At 33.5% G+C, this 21,401-nt stretch overlaps 1 protein-coding gene across 3 annotated transcripts in view; it reads left to right on the top strand.

Moving 5' to 3' along the window:
- LOC139525466 (coiled-coil domain-containing protein 149-like) overlaps positions 1-13,294 on the top strand; it is a 193,143-nt gene extending 179,849 nt beyond the window's left edge. For all 3 annotated transcript variants that reach the window (XM_071320820.1, XM_071320822.1, XM_071320821.1), the window contains exon 12: positions 12,831-13,294. In XM_071320820.1, coding sequence (XP_071176921.1) covers positions 12,831-13,144 — 314 coding nt within the window. In that variant the 3' untranslated portion in view covers positions 13,145-13,294. The remainder of the gene's footprint in view (positions 1-12,830) is intronic.
- The last annotated feature ends 8,107 nt before the right edge of the window (positions 13,295-21,401 follow it).

The following is a 21,401-nucleotide window of genomic DNA, read 5'->3' as shown; positions in this document are numbered from 1 at the left end:
GATGTATCTGCACTGCCAATCCAAAATGTAATGTGGCGAATGTTGCTACAGAAACGATTGATTTTGTTATAGCCATCCATTTACGAATTTTTGTTATCTTTAGGGACAATATACGGTTCAGAAGCGCCTTTGTGTTATTTTTATCAATTAACTAACAAATGAACTTTTGAGCCTAGGTTCCGTGTTGAAGACCGGACCGTGACCTTTAATGGTTTACTTTTATAAATTGTGACTTTGATGGTGTGTTGTATCATTGGCACTCATACCACATCTTCCGATATCTATTAACAAGCTATGCATTTCCATAGAAATACCAAAACGAGGACATAGCTCATAAGAGCACTGGTGGCAGGGTGAAGTAATTGTTCTTCTTTTAATGTATCCTTAATATTTTCAGACACACCTTGGTGTAATTCTGAAAGTCTTAACATAGACTTCAATTTTCCTGCAGCAGAGATGGCATCCCCTAAATTGAGTTCAGAGCTAAACTCTTTATTTTATATCCCTTGGCCCCACTGTGTCTGAATTGTAAGGTGTCACAATATCTAGTTACATGTAGTTCTGGAGTTTGGCAGTTTGGTAAGCATCAGAGACAATCTTGGGTAAAAGTGATAGGTATATATAGAGGATGTGCTACATGAGAAAGGCTTTTTTTTTTATGGAAGAACAAATCACATCACTAACAATCGTTATTAATGAACTGACAGCAAGTTCAAATTCTAATTTTTCAGTAACTGTTTTACTTAATTGCACAGGTGTTGACTTCAATAAGTACTTGGTTATGCATGGATAAATAATTACTCACATTAATAAGCACAACTTAAAAGACTGTCAACACGTTTAGAAGACTCAGTTTTGCGTAGTTTTCTGGGTTTTTTTTAAAAGGTTTGTCTTTTACACAAAAACCCTGTTTTCATATCCCAACTACAAGGAAGAAACTGAGCGCGAGATCGTATAAAAGTGTCAGGTTGTGAGGATACATGTCGATCAGTTTGATCACATGTATGGATTTCTGTTGTTTCTAATTTAAAGTTCCCCAAGGGTGACTGGGGAAACGAAATGTGGTCACTTGGTCTTCTCCCGACCGGCAGTAAAACGAAGTGGGGCGTCCGTTTGGCTGTGCGGGATGTATCAAGTTCGCAGTCACGTCCGGTCAGGGGACGTTAAGTCCGATGCCTCGTGTAAAGGGAGTGTCACGTTCTTTGCATGTTAAAACTCTTGCATCAACTCTTTGAGGAGTCCGAAGGTGGCCTGTTGCAATGGAAAATTTCTGTCCCAATCCAATATACCATCATTTTCCAGTGGCAGTCTAAATTTTCCCGATCATCATCCCGAATGGCCTCTATTATGACAAAACCTACCTATTGTTTTTATTGTTAAGTTGTTCTCGTCCTGAACATGCATGAAATATTTGTCACTGGACGTTAAGCAACCAACAATCAATCAATCTAATTTAAAGACGCACCAATTTTGCCTTCTGGTGCAAGTCTCATAACATCACTGATGATTCGCCCACGGAAAGCAGAATATTAAGAGAAGTTGGTTTTAGCATCACCTTATCACACACCAAATCTCGGCGAATCTTCAATAGTACTTTTCCCCCGACCACTTGCGTGCATATTAATTGCTCTGAGGTTAAACATTGACATACAATGTATTTTCACACAATGTCAAATATAGTCACTATCCGGAAAAAACTCTTATCCGAAAGATTTGGTTAACTTTTATATAAAGTCAAAATTTTATTAACAAAAATATAACTTATTTACAGAAAATACACGAAAGAACTACTATATATATTCAAATCACTCAAAAATAAATTAACTTCTCCTACAAAATCTACATAATCACATCGAAACTATCAAATTGATGGTGAAGGAAAAAATAAATGGTGGAGCTGATTGACGGATAGGAAATTTCCGTAATTAAAAAAGGTACAAATGAAGTTTTTATTTTTGAGTTTTTGACAAAATTGTTTTGAATTTGCCAAACAAAATTTGCATGCAGTATCGCAATAATATGTTTTGTCCTCTCAAATGTCAAATACTATTTTTGAATCATATGTTATCTCGTTTTCAAAGAAAAACGCGTTAAATTTCTACCTAAAAAACAGCTAACTTTAAGTTTTAAAGTTTTACTTGGAGATGGTATTATATTTATGTCTTCATCATTCCGATGCTCCTTGATGATATGTGCATAGAAAATATTTACGAAAATAGCGGGAAATTTAACCAAAAAATATATTTTTGGATTTTAAGGTAACTACCCAAAACCGTAAATTGTGGGATACCCCCATTAAAGGGATAAAATACAAAAATGTGACCATAGAAACTTTTTACGACCCGACGGAAATTAAAATATAGATATTTTTCTATCATTTAAAACAATTTGCAGCCGTGTGTTATTCCGGACCATTAAACTCGTTAACTAAGCGTCTTTTTCGATGTCAGTTGCAGTACTACATGCCACTACATTTTTAAAAGTTCTTTAAATTTTTAGTACTAAAATGGGATTTTCTTTAATAAAATTATGAAGTTAAATTATTTAACATAAAAACAAAAGAGACGCATGGTCACATTTTAAAACTGCCTCAAGTCTTCCATTCTAGTAAAGCAAATCTGACTGGCAGTTCTTCGACCGGTAAAAATCTCAAATGCTGTTTGTCAGTAACTTCGACATATAGTACAAGTGAAAACAATTTAATTAAACGTTTAATAAAAAAAATAATCAAAATTAAACTACATCGGGGATTATTCGGGGTTTTCCCACTTAGGTGTACTCAAAGGGTAAATTACAATAAAAATCCTTGACTCCTCTAGGTTTAGTTAAGCGATAATAAAAATGAGTATATAACAGCAAAAGAAAGTGTTTAAATAGTTATCAAAGGTACCAGGATTATAATTTAGTGCGCCAGAAGCGCGTTTCGTCTACATAAGTCTCATCAGTCACGCTCATATCAAAATACTTATAAAGCCAACAGTGTGGAATGTGTCTATACACAATTCAGGCGAAATTTATACTGCTGAGATAGTGTCAACACATCTTTAAGACTGTGTCGAAATATATTCAGACAGCTTAAAGACTGTCAAGATTGTGTCAAGACATATTTATACATTATTAAGAATGTCAAGATTGATTGAGACAAATTTAAGACAGTCAAGAATTGATAGAGACTATTCAAGACTCTTATCAGATGATGCAGATAGTGTCGAGACATGTTTATACAATGTTGATACTAGCAAGACACTTTCAGACTTTTCAGACTTTTTGACTTTTGTAGTGAGGGCACTGATATTCTTGATATTAGAATTATACAGAAGACCTTACTTGGAATGGATAGTAATTTGTTTCCTCTCCAGTTGTTCATTATGTCTCCTGATTTTGGTATTGTTATGAGGTTGACTTCAGACCAACTGTTGTGAATAACAGCTTGTTCTCATATTTTTTGGAATACTGGATGTAAAGTATCCGCTGCTAGAACTGGATCTATCTTAAATAGGTCTGCATTCAGCTGGTCCATCTTTGATGGCTTTCTGTATTTCTTGTTTTGAAGGTGGATCTGTATCCATACTGACTGGATGTAAATATGACTGGCTGGGGATTTATATTGACAAATCGTGTCCATTTAAAATTATTTTTATGTTATTAAAAATTGCTGTTACAAATTTTGGAAATTATTTAAGATTAAGGAATGTATCATTTTGATTCCTTGCCCGGTTTTGGTTATACTTTTTGTTCTTTTTTTGCATCTGGTAAAGAAACATTGGTACCGTTTGGACCCAAAACAATATAGGTGGGATTCAAGTTACCATGCCTATAATGGTTTACTTTTATAAATTGTTATTTGGATGGAAAGTTGTCTCATTGGCACTCACACCACATCTTCTTATATCTATCTACCAGACTTTTTAGTCTTAATATTTTTTGGTCATTTTTCATGGTGCACTATTTAAGTCAAAAGTTTGCTCCAATAGACTCAATTTACTGTTTATATGTAACTGGAACCTCACATACTGTTTTATTGGCCCTATGTTATTTGACAAAACAGTCACCTAGATTTTACAGACCAGATTTATAAATGGTCATATTTTACTTCCGTGGGTTCCTGTACCTTATATATATGCATGTATATATGATAATAGTTTATACATACAGCCCGTACTAGTATTCCAGTGGCCATCAAAAGACTCCTACTCCACCGGATTTCGGCAACTTTTAACGTTTTCCGATTTTGAACACTGAAAAGGCCTTTACAATTGTTATATTGCCTCAAAAAACAAACCTGGGGGCAGTTCACAAAAAGTATGAAGGGTCATATAATGACGGTTGGAATCACACCTACAGGCGTGATGTAGGGTGATGGGGTATGTTCAGTGGCAAACAATCCATGTATGTCCCATTAAACAAATGTTCACGCGCTATTTAACAGGTTGAGCGTGACATTCATTTTCAAAAAAAGAGGGACGAAAGATACCAAAGGGACAGTCAAACTCATAAATCCAAAACAAACTGACAACGCCATGGCTAAAAATGAAAAAGACAAACAGAAAAACAATAGTACACACGACACAAAATAGAAAACTAAAGAATAAACAACACGAACCCCACCAAAAACTAGGGGTGATCTCAGGTGCTCCGGAAGGGTAAGCAGATCCTGCTCCACATGTGGCACCCGTCGTGTTGCTTATTTGATTACAAATCCGGTAAATAGTCTTAATTCGGTAGGTCATATTCATGAAAGGGAAGGGGATTGTAGTTACGACGTAAGGAACATATCCGATATCATTTGTGAAACGATCATTCCATAACGGTCAACCAACTCGTGTAGCGTCCGTAAAATTTACGAAGGGATGATTTCAACTTCACCATTTGGAACTCTTGGTTTAATACCTTCCTTGTGAGCAGCAAACCTCTATCAAGAAAATCATGATAGGAAATGCAAGCACGGCAATATCGTATCAATTGGGATATATATACCCCGTATGCAGGTGCTGCTGGAATATTGCTACTTAGAAATGGAAAGTTCACATTGGAAAGCTGAAATCATCTCTTTTGTCGTAAAGTTTTGTTTTCAACCGACCCTCTTGGTCAATTTCTAGATGTAAGTCAAGATATGAAGCCGACTTAACTGTATCTGTAGTATCCTTTATCTCTAGTTCGATTGGATAGATGCGTTCCACATAGTCACCAAATTTTGAATTGTTTAGTGAAAGAACATCATCTATATAGCGGAAAGAAGAGTTAAAGGATATTGCTAACTTCTTATCTTTCTTCCTAAGAAGTTCCTGCATGAAGTCAGCCTCATAATAATAAAGAAACAAGTCGACGAGTAGAGGGGCACAGTTTGTTCCCATTGGAATGCCGACAATCTGTTGAAAAACACGTCCTCCGAACGTAACAAATATGTTGTCAATCAAGAAATCAAGCATCTTGATAATATCAGTTTCAGAGAATTTTTTGTTTGAATCAGAGTGATTCTTTACAAAGTAGGATTTATCCCTCTCTAAGACAAGATACTTTGGCCATTCTTTTTTATGAAGCAAAGTAATACCAACTCTTTCAATTTGTCTTTTAGTTTGGAATGTGGAATACTTGTGTACAGAGTAGAAAAGTCAAATGTTTTAATACTGTTACAAGATGAAAGAGAGTTAGATTGTATGTACTCTAAAAGATCTTTTGAATTTTTAAGTATCCACATCTGATTCACGCCACCTCTAGAATAGGCAGTTTCACAATAACTTTGAAGCCCGTCTTTGATTGCTGATAAAATAGATGTTAATAATTTAGAAAGAGGTTTCGTTGAGCACTTGGAAGACCCAGCAATATACCGTTGTTTGTAAGAACACTTATGTAGTTTAGGTATCCAATACAGTGACAATACAGTGATGGAAGATCCAGTTCTTCATCTTTGGTTGAAATTCCAAAGGAACATAGAACAGACCTATGATTATCCAGGATTTCCTCTTTGGTAAGTGTCGTGAGGATATATGTTGAGTTTCCAAGTGAATTGTCAATACCTAATTCGTTTATCAAGCAACTGATGTAGTGACTTTTACACACAAAAACAATGTTATTTGGGGCTTTATCTGCGGGGACAACAACATATTTGTCATGGAGGTCGGATAGGTGTTTTGCAACATTTGGGTCTTTAAAGATTGACGTAGCATGGGCATTGATGGACCCATTCAGTTCCTTAATTCTGATTTGTATCAACGACCTCACTGCCTTAATCCATTCGGAAAGAGTGTCTACGTCTTCCTTCTCGCGCTTAGCCCATTGCCTGGCATAATTCTCGACTGAATCCATCAAAATTTTAAAGTTGTATTTCCAATTGATGGATTTAGGCTCACGATATTTGGGACCTTTCGATAACACATTTCGTAGAGAAGTGTTAATAACAGTGTTAAGGTCACCGGTAATAACGTGACTAGCAGGATTATATGTGAATTTGGAACTAGCACAAGTGCAATCAGGAGGTTTAGACTTGAAGTCGTCAATATCGAGATCCTGCAAAACGCGTTTGTAATTGAAAATTTTAGTTGCAATAGGTTTGGTATAGGTATAAGAAATTATTGGTACAGACTGGTCTTTGAAATAAGGAGGTATTTTCGATTGCACTAATTTATGATGAAGGATATTACCTAGGTTGACGCCATCGAGACCTTTGTTGCCAAAGGAAAGATTAAGAAAAGATCTTTTCTCTTTTTCATCTTTTCCAATGTGAACTGGCTTGACAAGTCTGTGACTACAATATCCGAAATTATAGCTTCAAGTTTGTATTGGTTTGAATGAGGGAATCAAGTTTTGGGATTAGCATCCATTCTCCAACCTGGCGTGGCTACTAAATGATACATCCCAGATCATTATCCATTGTACAATATAGTATTACCGTCAATATCTTAATGTTACTTAGGATTGATGATATATAATATCGAGTCGAAGAATATAATAAGTTTTTCCTTGTCTTATAAAATTTCAAAATTGATGGTACAACTGGCTTATTTTGCGTAATTAGTAATGTCGCTATCTAGAACTTCCGTATAGCCTTAAAATATTTTTATTCTCGATTTAATTTCTGAAAATTTGCAAATTTACATAATTAACATACATTCATGCTTATAATTAATATAATACATTGTCTTACCTTCCATCAACCAGTGTTACTGTTTACGGATGTACAATTTCTTGTGAGCTTATGCCATCACTTGGCGTCCGTCGTCGTCTGTTGTCGTAAAGTATTTTAAAAATCTTCTCCTCTGAAATTATTGGGCCAAATACCATCAAACATTAGCTGTATGTCCCTTCTAGAGTATCACGTTTATATATAATATCCAAAGCTTTGATTCATCAACAAACATGGCGGCCATGGCTAAAAATAGAACATAGGGGTCAAATGCAGTTTTTGGCTTACATCTCAAAAACTAAAGCTTTTAGATCAAATCTGACATGAGATTAAAATTAGAAATGGTCTGATCTATAAGCCTATAAATTTTCAAACGAATTCAACAACCCATTGTTGGGATGCTGCCACTAAATTGGTAATTTTAGAAGACATTTGGTTTTCGCACTCTAATTTTAGTAAAAGTAAATAGAAATCTATGAAATTCAAACACAAGGTTTATGACCATAAAAGGAAGGTTTGGATTGATTTTTGGTGTTTTGGTTCAAACAGTTTAGGAATTAGGGGCCAAAAAGGGCCCAAATAAGCATTTTTCCTGGTTTTCGCACAATAACTTTAGTATAAGTAAACAGAAATCTATGAAATTTTAACATAAGGTCTATGACCACAAAAGGAAGGTTGGGATTCATTCAGGGAGTTTTAGTCCTAACAGTTTAAAAATAAGGGGCCAAAAACAGGTCCCAAATAAGCATTTTTCTTTGTTTTTGCACAATAACTTTAGTATAAGTTAATAGAAATCTATGAAATCTTAACACAAGATTTATGACCGCAAAAGGAAGGTTTGATTTTGGGAGTTTTGGTCCCAACGAATTAGGGACCAAAAGGGTCCAAAATAAAACTTTGTTGATTTCATCAAAAAATGAATTATTGGGGTTCTTTGATATGCCAAATCTAACCGTGCTTTCAGATTCTTAATTTTTGGTCCTGTTTTCAAATTGGTCTACATTAAGGTCCAAAGGGTCCAAAATTAAACTTAGCTTGATTTTAACAAAAATTGAATTCTTGTGGTTCTTTGATATGCTGATTTTAAACATGTACTTAGATTTTTGGCTTTTGATTATGGGCCTAGTTTTCAAGTTGGTCCAAATCGGGGTCCAAAATTATTTTATTAAGTATTGTGCAATAGCAAAAAAATTTCAATTTCACAGTATTCTGCAATAGCAAGAAATCTTAAATTGCACAGTATTGTGCAATAGCAAGAAATTTTCAATTGCACAGTATTGCGCAATAGCAAGACATCTTCAATTGCACAATAGCAAGAAATTTTCAATTGTACAGTATTGCGCAATAGCAAGAAATTGCTAATTGCACAATATTGCGCAATAGCAAGAAATTTTCAATTGTACAGTTTTGCGCAATAGCAAGAAATTGCTAATTGCACAATATTGTGCAATAGCAAGAAATTTTCAATTGTACAGTTTTGCGCAATAGCAAGAAATTGCTAATTGCACAATATTGCGCAATAGCAAGAAATTTTCAATTGTACAGTTTTGCGCAAGAGCAAGAAATATTCAATTGCACAGTATTGTCCCGTTTTCAAATTGATCTACATTAAGGTCCAAAGGGTCAAAAATTAAACTTTGTTTGATTTCAACAAAAATTGAATATATGGGGTTCTTGAATATGCTGAATCTAACCATGTATTTAGATTTATAATATTTGGGTCCGGTTATCAAATTGGTCAACATTGAGTTCTGAAGGGTCTAAAATTTAACAATATTTGATTTCATCAAAAATTGAATTCTTCGGGTTCTATGATATGCTGAATCTAACCATGTATTTAGATTTTGGATATTGGACCGTAATAGGTAAATGTCCAATTTAAAATTTTTAAGTTTAAGTGCTTAGACCACATTCATTCTGTGTCAGAAACCAATGTTGTGTTAACTATTTAATCACAATCGAAATTCAGAGCTGTATCACGCTTAAATGTTGTGTCCATACTTGCCCCAACTGTTCAGGGTTCGACCTCTGCGGTCATATACATCTACGCCCTGCGGAGCATCTGCTTTGTTATTATTTTGAATATTATAATAGATAGAGATTTACTATTACGAGCAATAATGTTCAGCAAAGTAAGATCTCTGCCACTGCTGGTGGAGATTTATTCCCCGAGGGTATCACAAGCCAAGTAGTCGGACTGTTTGTGCTGACATGAATTATCATTGATATTGTTATATTTATAAATTAACTGTTTACGAAATTTTGATTTTTTTGGAATACTCAGGCTTTTCTACCCCAGGCTATAGATTACCTTAGCTGTATTTGGCAACACTTTTAGGAATTTTGGATCTCAAAGCTCTTCAATTTCGTACTTTATTTGGCCTTTTTTATAACTTTTTTGGATTCGAGCGTCACTGATGAGTCTTTTGTAGACGAAACGCGCGTCTGGCGTATATATAGAATTTAGTCCTGGTATCTATGATGAGTTTATCTACTAAAGGATTTTATATGACCAAAAATGCCAATCGACTCCTTAAGGAGTTATTGCTCTTTAAAGACAATTTTACACTATTTGTTCTTGTTTGCTTACATTTAAAAATCTTCTCATCTGAAATAACTGTGCCTTATACTGTTTAACTTTAAATGAATGTTCCTTTCGGAATCTAGTTTATGAATTGTATCCTTATTTCTGATTCATTAATAAACATGGCCGCCATGGCCACAATTAGAACATAGAGGGCAAATGCAGGTTTTGGCTTATTTGTCAAAAACTAAAGCATTTAGAGCAAATCTGGCGGTAAAAATGTTGATTAGGTCAAGATCTATCTGCCTTCAAATTTTTGGGTTGCTGCCCTTTAACTGGTAATTTTAAGGAAATTTTGCAGTTTTTATACGACCGCGAAAATTTTGGGGTCGTATATTAGTATAACCTGTCGTCGTCGTCGTCTGAAGATATTTGGTTTCCGGACAATAACTTTAGCACAAGTAAATAGAAACATGAAAATAAAACCACAACAGGAAGGTTAGGATTGATTTTGGGGATTTTGGTCCTAACAATTCAGGATTTGGGGGGTCACAATGGGGCCCAAATTAGCATTTTCCTAGTTTTCAGACAATATCTTGTTGAATGGTGTATGGATCTCTCTGAAATTATATCAAAGGGTTCCATACCAGAAAGGGATGGTTAGGATTGCCTTTGGGGGGTTATGGCTCAAACCGTTTAGGAATTAGGGGCATAAAAGTGGGAAAAACAAGGGTGTCCTGGTTAATGGACAATTACTTTTAAGTAAAATGTAAAAAAAAATTGCTTTTAAATTATTTTGGTAATTATGGTTGCACACTCTATTGGAAATTGGAATGGACATTATGACAATTTATTGAGGGAAAGAATTGATTGGTTTAAAAAAAAAAGGGGGGGTATTTTTTTAATTTTTGGGGGGTGGGATCAATTCGCATCAACTTGTAATGCACAATAGCAAAATATTGAATATAAATTCATATCATTTAACCAATTCTTATTTCTTAGACTACGGTTATTCTGTGTCAGAAACCTAATATTTGTCAAATATTTAATTACAATCCAAATTCAAACCTTTATCAAGCACGAATATTGTGTTCATTTTTGCCCCAACTGTTCAGGGTTGAACCTCTGATGTCGTATCGAGCTGCGCTCGGCGAAGCAATTTCTAAGTTCTTATCTTGGATATTATAATGGATAAAAATAAACTGTAAACAGCAAAATTGTTCAGCAAAGAAATATCTACAATAAGTCAACTTGACCAAAAATGTCAATTGACCCCATAAGGACTTATTGCCCTATAAGACAGTTTTACACACTTTGTTTATTTTTTCTAACTTTAAACAATCTTCTCAAATGAATCTAGTATAAATTTTGTATGTAATGTCCTTGTACGTCAAAAAACACCGCCACTATGGCTAAAATGGAACATATGGGTAAAATGCATGTATTTGCTTTTGAAGTTTATATGACAAATACAAAGAATATTTAAATGGCATTTGTAAGCCACTCATTCTTATATATTGAAAAGCAAAAATAATCATTGATGAAAGATAGAAACAAAACAAACCAGGTGAGCGATTCAGGCTCTTAGGAGCCTCTTATTTCACAATTAACTCTAAAATGAACAATAAAACTAAACGTAAATTGTATTAAGAAGTAAGTTTTTCTATTGTGACTTTTTTTACCTTAGAAAAGTTGTAATAATAGAATAGCAAAATAATTGTAGTTTTTGAATCGATAGATGATACCAAAATTTGATTTCTTAACATTAGACCGATCATAACTCCTGACACAGTAATGATATGCAATCTATGATCTGCTGTTCATTAACACATCGATGGTTAAGCATTATTTTGAATTGTGTGCTAATTAAGTTATAGGGTGTTTTGCATACATTTGCATACATCCCTACCGTGCATTGCAAACAATTTGGTCACATATTTTGTTACTTTAGATAAAAATTTCATTCAAATGCTGCTTCAATCACAGTTGTAAGTTCGGGGGCATCGTGATCTCCTTACTATATAGCGGGTTGCACACTTCCACTATTTATGGAAAAAGTTATGTGCTACATGTTTTTGGTATTTTCAATATTTATTATATATAAACACTCATGGTTTCGTTATTCACATTACTTCTTTGTTTTTATGTCAGTCGCTGTTTTGAAGTCTTATGTTTGATTACGTTATTAAATGGCAATAGCTAACAACGACCCTTTTGATCAGTTCAGCTGTATTTATTGAATATAAACTATTTTGTCGAGCCTTTGACTTTTGTCGAAACAGCGAGACATAGCGATCCTACATTCCGTCGTCGGCTGCGTCCACAAATATTCACTCTGTGGTTAAAGTTTTTGAAATTGTAATAACTTTCTTAAACTATGGTGGATTTCTACAAAACTTAGACAGAAGCTTCTTTATGATTATAAGATAGTATCAAGAAGAATTTTACATTAAAAAAATCTGTTTTTCCGTATTTTACTTATAAATGGACTTAGTTTTTCTGCTTAACTATCCTGGATTTCTATCAATCTTGGACAGAAGCTTGTTTATGGTCATGAGATAGTATCCAGAAGTAAATTTTGTTACATTTCTGTATTTTACTTTTAAAATGGACTTAGTGTTTCTGCCAGGATACATTACATTCACTTAATTGTTTCAGTTTTTTAAAATTTTATAGTGTTTCTGCCAGGATACATTACATTCACTTAATTGTTTCAGTTTTTTAAAATTTTATATAACTTTCTTAAACTATCCTGGATTTCTACCAAACTTTGACAGAAGCTTGTTTATGATCAAAATCTAGAAGGAAATTTTGTTAAAATGTGGTACCTGTTTATCCGTATTTGACTTATAAATGTACTTAATTTTTTCTTCCAGTTTAAAATTTACACACAGTCTGCAGATTAAGTTTTAAAAACATTTATTAGATTCATATACTATCCTGGATTTTTACCAAACTTGGACAAAAAAAAAAGACAAAGAAATAAAAATGAGAGGAATATTTTTATTGATTTTTTTCCTCAGTTTTGTTAAGCCTGCGTTAACAGCAAAGGTAGGCGAGACACTGGGTTCCGCGGAACCCTTACAACTTTTTTAATGATGAAGATTTAGTTAGATCATTGTTATAATAATCTATTTAATATTATACAATTTTATATACAATCCCTTTTCTGTCATTTTTAAGCATCTGGAGGACAGCTGGTAGATATTTCTTTACAGAAGCAACAATATGAAGAAACTGTTACTGAAAATAAACTGAAATCGTTAATGAATGATGTCACAAACAAAATGGTGGGGTTTTCTCATAAAACGAAAAGTCATGGACAATTCATAATAGAGACAAGTGTTGATAATAACCAGCAATCCGAGGACTCACAAACAGATGCCAGTATGAAATCTAAAAATGAAGAAAAAGAGTGCGAAGCTTCAACTGTGGCATGCAATAATTCATTAATAAAGGAGACTTTAACCCACTTTTCAAACGAGAATGAATGTTGAATCCCCTTATAGTTTATTGAATACAGTCAACATTTTGAAATCTTAATAATAACTATTGGATATACAGAATTATATATCAGTTCTTTTATGTAATTAGTCTTATTGGAACTAATATTACAGAATAGCCAATAAAAACAATTTCAATATTTATTTCTGTTGATGCAAACAATAAAAAATGTTTTATCATATGGGGAAACATTTATATCTTGGGATTAATTATGATAGATTATTTTGAGAAGAAAATCTTTATTGAAAGATCCGGCCTTAGTGAGTACTGATTTAGCTTTTTCGGTAAAGCTTCATTTTGCAGAAAGTAGATGGTTGATCAATATTTACACAATTGTTGGTATAATATTCATCCTGTCCACTTTATCACCCTTCATGTTTTGTCAGCTCTTCTTTCAATTTGAATTAAGGTGTTCACTCATTTAATTCGTACTTGAGCAAACAAAATGAGAAAATTTCTGAAATGGAGAAATAATGATTTTGTTAATTATTTTTTTTAAATTTGCATGAAAGTTTCTGCTGATCAAACTTTTGATGAGTTGGATAATAAAAATTAATCTACATATTTTTTTCAGAGGGGGGGGGGTCGTCTTGTACGGACGCCATCACGAGTTGGTTGACCGTTATGGAATAACCGTATCATAAATGATATCGGATATGTTCCTTACGTCGTAACTACAATCCCCTTCCCTTTCTTGAATGTGACCTACCGAATTAGACTATTTACCGGATTTGTTATCACATAAGCAACACGACGGGTGCCGCATGTGGAGCAGGATCTGCTTACCCTTCCGGAGCACCTGAGATCACCCCTAGTTTTTTGGTGGGGTTCGTGTTGTTTATTCTTTAGTTTTCTCTGTTGTGTCGTGTGTGCTGTTGTTTGTTTGTCTTTTTCATTTTTAGCCATGGCGTTGTCAGTTTGTTTTAGATTTATGAGTTTGACTGTCCCTTTGGTATCTTTCGTCCCTCTTTTGTAAAGATGTGTGGCCATTATTATTTTTTATAACATCTTCAGAGTTAAATATAGGTTTCTACTTAACAACACCTCAAATGAGTTCAATAACATGAACAATCGATATCAATTAAAGAGGTTTGCTTGCCAAAATATACCTTTGAATACTGGTTTCTAAGAAACTTACATCTTACCCTTCCGAAACACCTGCGGTCACCCCTAGTTTTTGGTGGGGTTCATGTTGCTTATTCTTTAGTTTTCTATGTTGTGTCATGTGTTCTATTGTTTGTCTGTCTTTTTTCATTTTTAGCAAGGCGTTGTCAGTTTATTTTCGATTTATGAGTTTGACTGTCCCTCTGGTATCTTTCGTCCCTCTTTTACAATACGAAAACATCATAACAAGTGTCATGGCAAAAGAAATAATAAAAATAAAAATGAATGAAACTTTATATATATATTATACTTGATGATTTTATCCGCATTTAAGAAAAGGGTAATTATTATGAAAATTTGGTCAATTACCAATTATAATTTGAGTATGTTACAATTTCTTATTTGAGCTGCTCTATAATAATAATTTTTTGTAAATATACGCTTTGTATTGAGAAACCTTAAATTATAAATGGTATTTTGTTGAACAAAATATCGGGATTGTTTTTGGGGGTTATGGTTCACATAGTTTAGGAATTAGGGCCAAAACAAGCATTTTTGAAGTTTCCAGACAATAACTTGTGTGGATCTCTCTAAAATTATACAACAAGGTTGCATACATCAAAGGGGTTGAGTTTGGGCGTAATTGCCACAATGGGGATTTCAAAAAGTTTGGGTGTTATTATTAGCTCACCTGGCCCAAAGGGACAAGTGAGCTTTTCTCATCATTTGTCGTCCGTCGTCGTCGTTAACTTTTACAAAAGTCTTCTCCTCTGCAACTGCTGATTTAACCACACTTGGCCACAATCATCATCGGGATATCTTGTTTAAAAAATGTGTCCAGTGACCCGGCAAACTGACCAAGATGGCCGCCATGGCTAAAAATAGAACATAGGGGTTAAATGTAGATTTTGGCTTATAACTCTGAAACCAAAGCATTTAGAGCAAATCTGACATGAAGAGAAATTGTTAAGCAAGTCAACATATCTGTCTGCCCTGAAATTTGCAGAGGTATCGGACAACCGGTTGTTGGGTTGATGCCCCTGAATTAGTAATTTTAAGGAAATTTTGCTGTTTTTATACGACCGCAAAAATTTTAATTTTTCGTCGTATATTGCTATCACGTTGGCGTCGTCGTCGTCGTCCTGCCTCGTCGTCGTCCGAATACTTTTAGTTTTCGCACTCTAACTTTAGTAAAAGTAAATAGAAATCTATGAAATTTTAACACAAGGTTTATAACCACAGAAAGGAAGGTTGGGGTTGGTTTCTGGAGTTTTGATCCCAACATTTTAGAAATTAAGGGCCAAAAAGGGCCCAAATAAGCATTTTCATGGTTTTCGCACTATAACTTATGTTTAAGTAAATGTAAATTTATGAAATTTTGACACAAGGTTTATGACCACAAAAGGAAGGTTGCGATTGATTTTGGGAGTTTTGGTTCCAACAGTTTAGGAATAAGGGGCCAAAAAAGGGCCCAAATAAGCATTATTCTTGGTTTTCGCACAATAACTTTAGTATTAGTAAAAAGAAATCAATGAAATTGAAACACAAGGTTTATGACCACAAAAGGAAGGTTGGGATTGATTTTGGGAGTTGAGGTCCGAACAGTTTAGGAATTAGGGGCCAAAAAGGGTCCAAAATTAAACTTTGTTTGATTTCATCAAAAATTGAATAATTAGGGTTCTATGATATGCCGAATCTAACTGTGTATGTAGATTCTTAATTTTTGGTCCCGTTTACAAATTGGTCTACATTAAGGTCCAAAGGGTTCAAAATTAAACTTTGTTTGATTTTGACAAAAATTGAATCCTTGGGGTTCTTTGATATGTTGAATCTTAAAATGTACTTAGATTTTATTATTATTGGCCCAGTTTTCAAGTTGGTCTAAATCGGGGTCCAAAATTTAACTTTGTTTGATTTCATCAAAAATTGAATAATTGGGTTTCTTTGATATGGCGATTCTAACTGTGTATGTAGATTCTTAATTTTTGGTCTCGTTTTCAAATTGTTCAACATAAAGGTCCAAAGGGTCTAAAATTAAACTTAGCTTGATTTTAACAAAAATTGAATTCTTGGGCTTCTTTGATATGCTGAATCTAAACATGTACTTAGATTTTTGATTATGGGCCCAGTTTTCAAGTTGGTCCAAATCAGGATCCAAAATTATTATATTAAGTATTGTGCAATAGCAAGAAATTTTCAATTGCAGAGTATTCAGCAATAGCAAGAAATCTTCAATTACACAGTATTGTGTAATAGCAAATATTTTCAATTGCACAGTATTGCGCAATAGCAAGAAATATCTGTTTGCACAATATTGTGCAATAGCAAGAAATTTTCAATTGGAGTCATCTTTCTTTGTCCAGATTAGTAGTTGAATCAACTTAAATCATTGTTTTATACAATATAAAATGTATATTTTTACTTTTACTACCAACTGATAAATTAAAACAATCTTTACCATTCAGTAATAACAAGCACTTTTTTTACATTTAAATATTTTATGATATATTTAAATGAGTAGTTATTGCTATTTCTTCTATTTTTTTGAGAGGATTAATATTCAACTGCATAGTGAATTGCTCAAAGGCAAAACAAACATTTTAAGTTCATTAGACCACATTCATTCTGTGTCAGAAACCTATGCTGTGTCAACTATTTAATCACAGTCCAAATTTAGAGCTGAATCCAGCTTGAAAGTTGTGTCCATACTTGACCCAACCGTTCAGGGTGCAACCTCTGCGGTCGTATAAAGCTGCGCCCTGCGGAGCATTTGCTTGGTTATTATCTTGAATATTATTATAGATAGAGATAAACTGTAAACAGCAATAATGTTCAGCAAAGTAAGATCTACAAATAAGCCAAAAGACCAAAATGGTCAGTTGACCTCTTAAGGAGTTATTACCTTTTATAGTATTTTTTTACCATTTTTATACGACCGCAAAAATTTTAATTTTTATGATGTATTTAAATGAGTAGTTATTGCTATTTCTTCTATTTTATGGTTTATGACCATAAAAGGAAGGTTGGGTTTGATTTTGAGAGGTTTGGTCCCAACAGTTTAGGAATTAGGGGCCAAAAAGGGCCCAAATAAGCATTTTCTTGGTTTTCACACTATAACTTTAGTTTAAGTAAATTGAAATCTATGAAATTTTGACACAAGGTTTATGACCACAAAAGAAAGGTTGGCATTGATTTTGGGAGTTTTGGTTCCAACAATTTAGGAGTTAGGGGCCAAAAAAGGGCTCAAATAAGCATTATTCTTGATTTTCGTACAATAACTTTAGTATAAGTAAATAAAAATCAATGAAATTTTGACACAAGGTTTATGAACACAAAAGGAATGTTGGGATTGATTTTGGGAGTTCTGGTCCCAACGGTTTAGGAATTAGGGACCAAAAAGGGGCCAAATAAGCATTATTCTTGGTTTTGCACCATAACTTTAGTATAAGTAAATAGAAATCTATGAAATTTAAACACAAGGTTTATGACCATAAAAGGGAGGTTGGGTTTGATTTTTGGAGGTTTGGTCCCAACAGTTTAGGAATAAGGGGCCCAAATGGTCCAAAATTGAACTTTGTTTGATTTCATCAAAAATTGAATAATTGGGGTTCTTTGATATGCCGAATCTAACTGTGTATGTAGAATCTTAATTTTTGGTCCCGTTTTCAAATTGGTCTACATTAAGGTCAAAGGGTCCAAAATTAAACTTAGTTTGATTTTAACAAAAATTGAATCCTTTGGTTCTTTGATATGCTGAATCTAAAAATGTACTTAGATTTTTTATTATCGGCCCAGTTTTCAAGTTGGTCCAAATCGGGATCCAAAATTAAACTTTGTTTGATTTCATCAAAAATTGAATAATTGGGGTTCTTTGATATGCCAAATCTAACTGTGTATGTAGATTCTTAATTGTTGGTCCCGTTTAATCTGGAGACCTAAATGATCCTAATAGTTATCTAGTTATTTTAGGTTTTTTTATTAGTTGTCTTCCAAATTTGTTTAAAATAACTCGGTGAAAATCAGTTTGGTTTCGAGAAAACCATCGGACGTCAAAATAACAGATTGAATAAAATTATAGACAGGTATCTCTGTAAAAATGAGTTTTTAATAGTTATTCGAGAAAACCATCGGAAGTCTGACAGAATTTTTTAGTTAGAATCTTTGAATTAAGGAATCAGCTACGAGATATATAAAAAATCTGAAGTATGATTTTTCTTGGTACAATCAATAATGAAAGTGAAATAAATATTCGCTTTTAAAAGACATTTGCGGAAACTGTCATACACCTACAATTAGGATAACAATTACACTCACAGGTAGCATTTAAATCTTGGGCTTTCTCAAAGTGTAAAAAGAAACCGTCATTCCAAAACAATGTGACGATAGTGATTTTTTTCTGTAGTTGAAAAAACATTTTTTTTGTAATATATTTTCAGCAATGTGTTAACAATAATTATTGTATACGGTGTTATCTATGTTGAAAATTTTTTTTTTTTATTTTCATTGATTTCATATTTGTTCCAGATTTACAAAATTCAACAATTTAAGGTGAACTCCAACTTATATTTTTGTTAGTCAGGTATTTTTCCTTAAATAACCAGGTGAATCTGAATGGTTCATCAATAAAGCGATATGAACAGATTTTTATTTTAAAATGAGCCATCATTTTACTATGCTTATATTTAGAAATAAAACTCTAAAAATCTGCAAGTTTGTCGTTATTGTCTAGGATGAATAATTTAATGATGTTTTTATTTAAAAAGACAGTAAACGAAGAACAGATTCTGTCAATGTTAAACCTTAAATGTTTATTCATCCAGGGAAATTTGAGCAGCTGTTAATCATAATGTTAAAGATTTGGATAAGCTACATTTGTGTCGGGTCTGCGACTTTTGACGCAGAAAGCTCGACATAGGGATAGAGATCCATCGGCTACGGCGGCGGCCAACTTCTTTATTGCTTGATATCTTAGAAGGTGGAAGACCTGCATTCTTTATACTTGGTATATAGGTGCCTTATGTTACGAAGTTTCCGTCTGTCACATGCCCATAGTTCTTGACCTCACTTTCATGGTTCAGTGACAAATTTTTTGTAATGTTAATTTCTCTCTTTATATGAGTAATAAGATAACTATATTTGGTATGTGCGTACCTTACAAGGTTCACATACCCGTCAGACAGTTTTCACTTGACCTCGACCTCATTTCATGGATCAGTGAACAAGGTTAAGTTTTGGTGGTCAGGTCCATATATCAGATACTATATACAAGGTTGTAAGGTGTACATGTCGAACTGGCAGGTGTCATCTGACCTTGACCTCATTTTCATGGGTCAGCGGTTATAGTTAACTTTTTGAGTTTTGGTCTTTCTACTTATACTTTATGCAATAGGTCAACTATATTTGGTGTATGGGAATAATTTATGATGTACATGTTAGTCTTACAGATTTTATATGACCTTGACCTCATGTTCACAGTTCATTGCTCATTGCTAAGTGTTAAGTTTTTATACGACCGCAAAAATTGAAAAAAATTTAGTCGTTTAATGGTATGACGCTGGTGTCGTCGTCGTCGTCGTCGTCCGAAGACATTTGGTTTTCGCACTATAACTTCAGTATAAGTACATAGAAATCTATGAAATTTAAACACAAGGTTTATGACCATAAAAGGAAGGTTGGCATTGATTTTAGGAGTTTTGGTCCCAACAGTTCAGAAATTAGAGGCCAAAATAGAATGAAATTCAAAACAGTGTGGCTGTGGCCATTCATTGACCTCACATTCCCCCTCATTGACACATTAAATTCATCCATTGACTGGGACAATTTAGGTGAACGTTTGTATATGTAACGACCATTGCTCACTGTGTACTTTTTAAAGATACTTAAACTATGGGGTCACCAAAGGTTCTCAACACCTTAATAAAGTAATTCGAAAAAATTAATCAGAAATAACACGATGTTTTGATTTATATCAATTATATAAATCAAAACATAAAGATTATTCCTGATTAATTTTTCAAATTATTTTATAATTAAAGGCGTTAAAAACCTTTGGTGACCCCACAGTTTAAATGTCTATCGTAGGTACTTCGTGAACAGTGGTCGTTACAGACAAACGTTCACGTAAATTGTCCCAGTCAATGGATGAATTTAATGTGTCAATCAATGGCCACAGCCACACTGTTTTGAATTTCATTCTAAGCATTTTTCTTAGTTTTCGCACAATAACTTTAGTATAAGTAAACAGAAATTTATGAAATTTTAAAATAAGGTGTATGACCATGAAAGGAAGGTTGGAATTGATTTTGGGAGTTTTGAACTCAACAGTTTATGAATTAGGGGCCAAAAAAAGGTCCCAAATAAGCAATTTTCTTGGTTTTTGCACAATAACTTTAGTATAAGTCAATAGAAATCTATGAAATTTTAACACAAGGTTTATGACCACAAAAGGAATGTTGGGATTGATTTTGGGAGTTTTGTTCCCAACAGTTTAGGAATTGGGGGCCAAAAGGGTCCAAAATTTGTTTGATTTCATAAAAAAAATGAATTATTGGGGTTCTTTGATATGCCAAATCTAACCGTGTATTTAGATTCTTAATTTTTTGTCCTGTTTTTAAATTGTGTTACATTAAGGTCCAAAGGGTCCAAAATTAAACTTAGTTTGATTTTAACAAAAATTGAATTCTTGGGGTTCTTTGATATGCTGAATTTAAACATGCACTTAGATTTTGATTATGGGCCCAGTTTTCAAGTTGGTCCAAATCGGGGTCCAAAATAAAACTTTGTTTGATTTCAACAAAAATTGAATATATGGGGTTCTTCAATATGCTGAATCTAACAATGTATTTAGATTTTAAATGTTTGGGCCCAGTTATCAAATTGGTCCACATTGAGATCTTAAGGGTCTAAAATCGAACATTATTTGATTTCATCAAAAATTGAATTATTGGAGTTCTATGATATGCTGAATCTAATAATGTATTTAGATTTTGGATATTGGACCATAATAGGTAAATGTCCATTTTAAAATTTTTAAGTTTTTAAGTTTAAGTTCTTAGACCACATTCATTCTGTGTCAGAAACCTAGGCTGTGTCAACTATTTAATCACAATCCAAAGTCAGAGCTGTATCAAGCTTAAAGATGTTTCC

Source organism: Mytilus edulis, chromosome 5 (assembly GCF_963676685.1).
Source record: "Mytilus edulis chromosome 5, xbMytEdul2.2, whole genome shotgun sequence".
NCBI lineage: Eukaryota > Metazoa > Mollusca > Bivalvia > Mytilida > Mytilidae > Mytilus > Mytilus edulis.
This window is presented reverse-complemented; position numbering and strand designations above follow the sequence as displayed.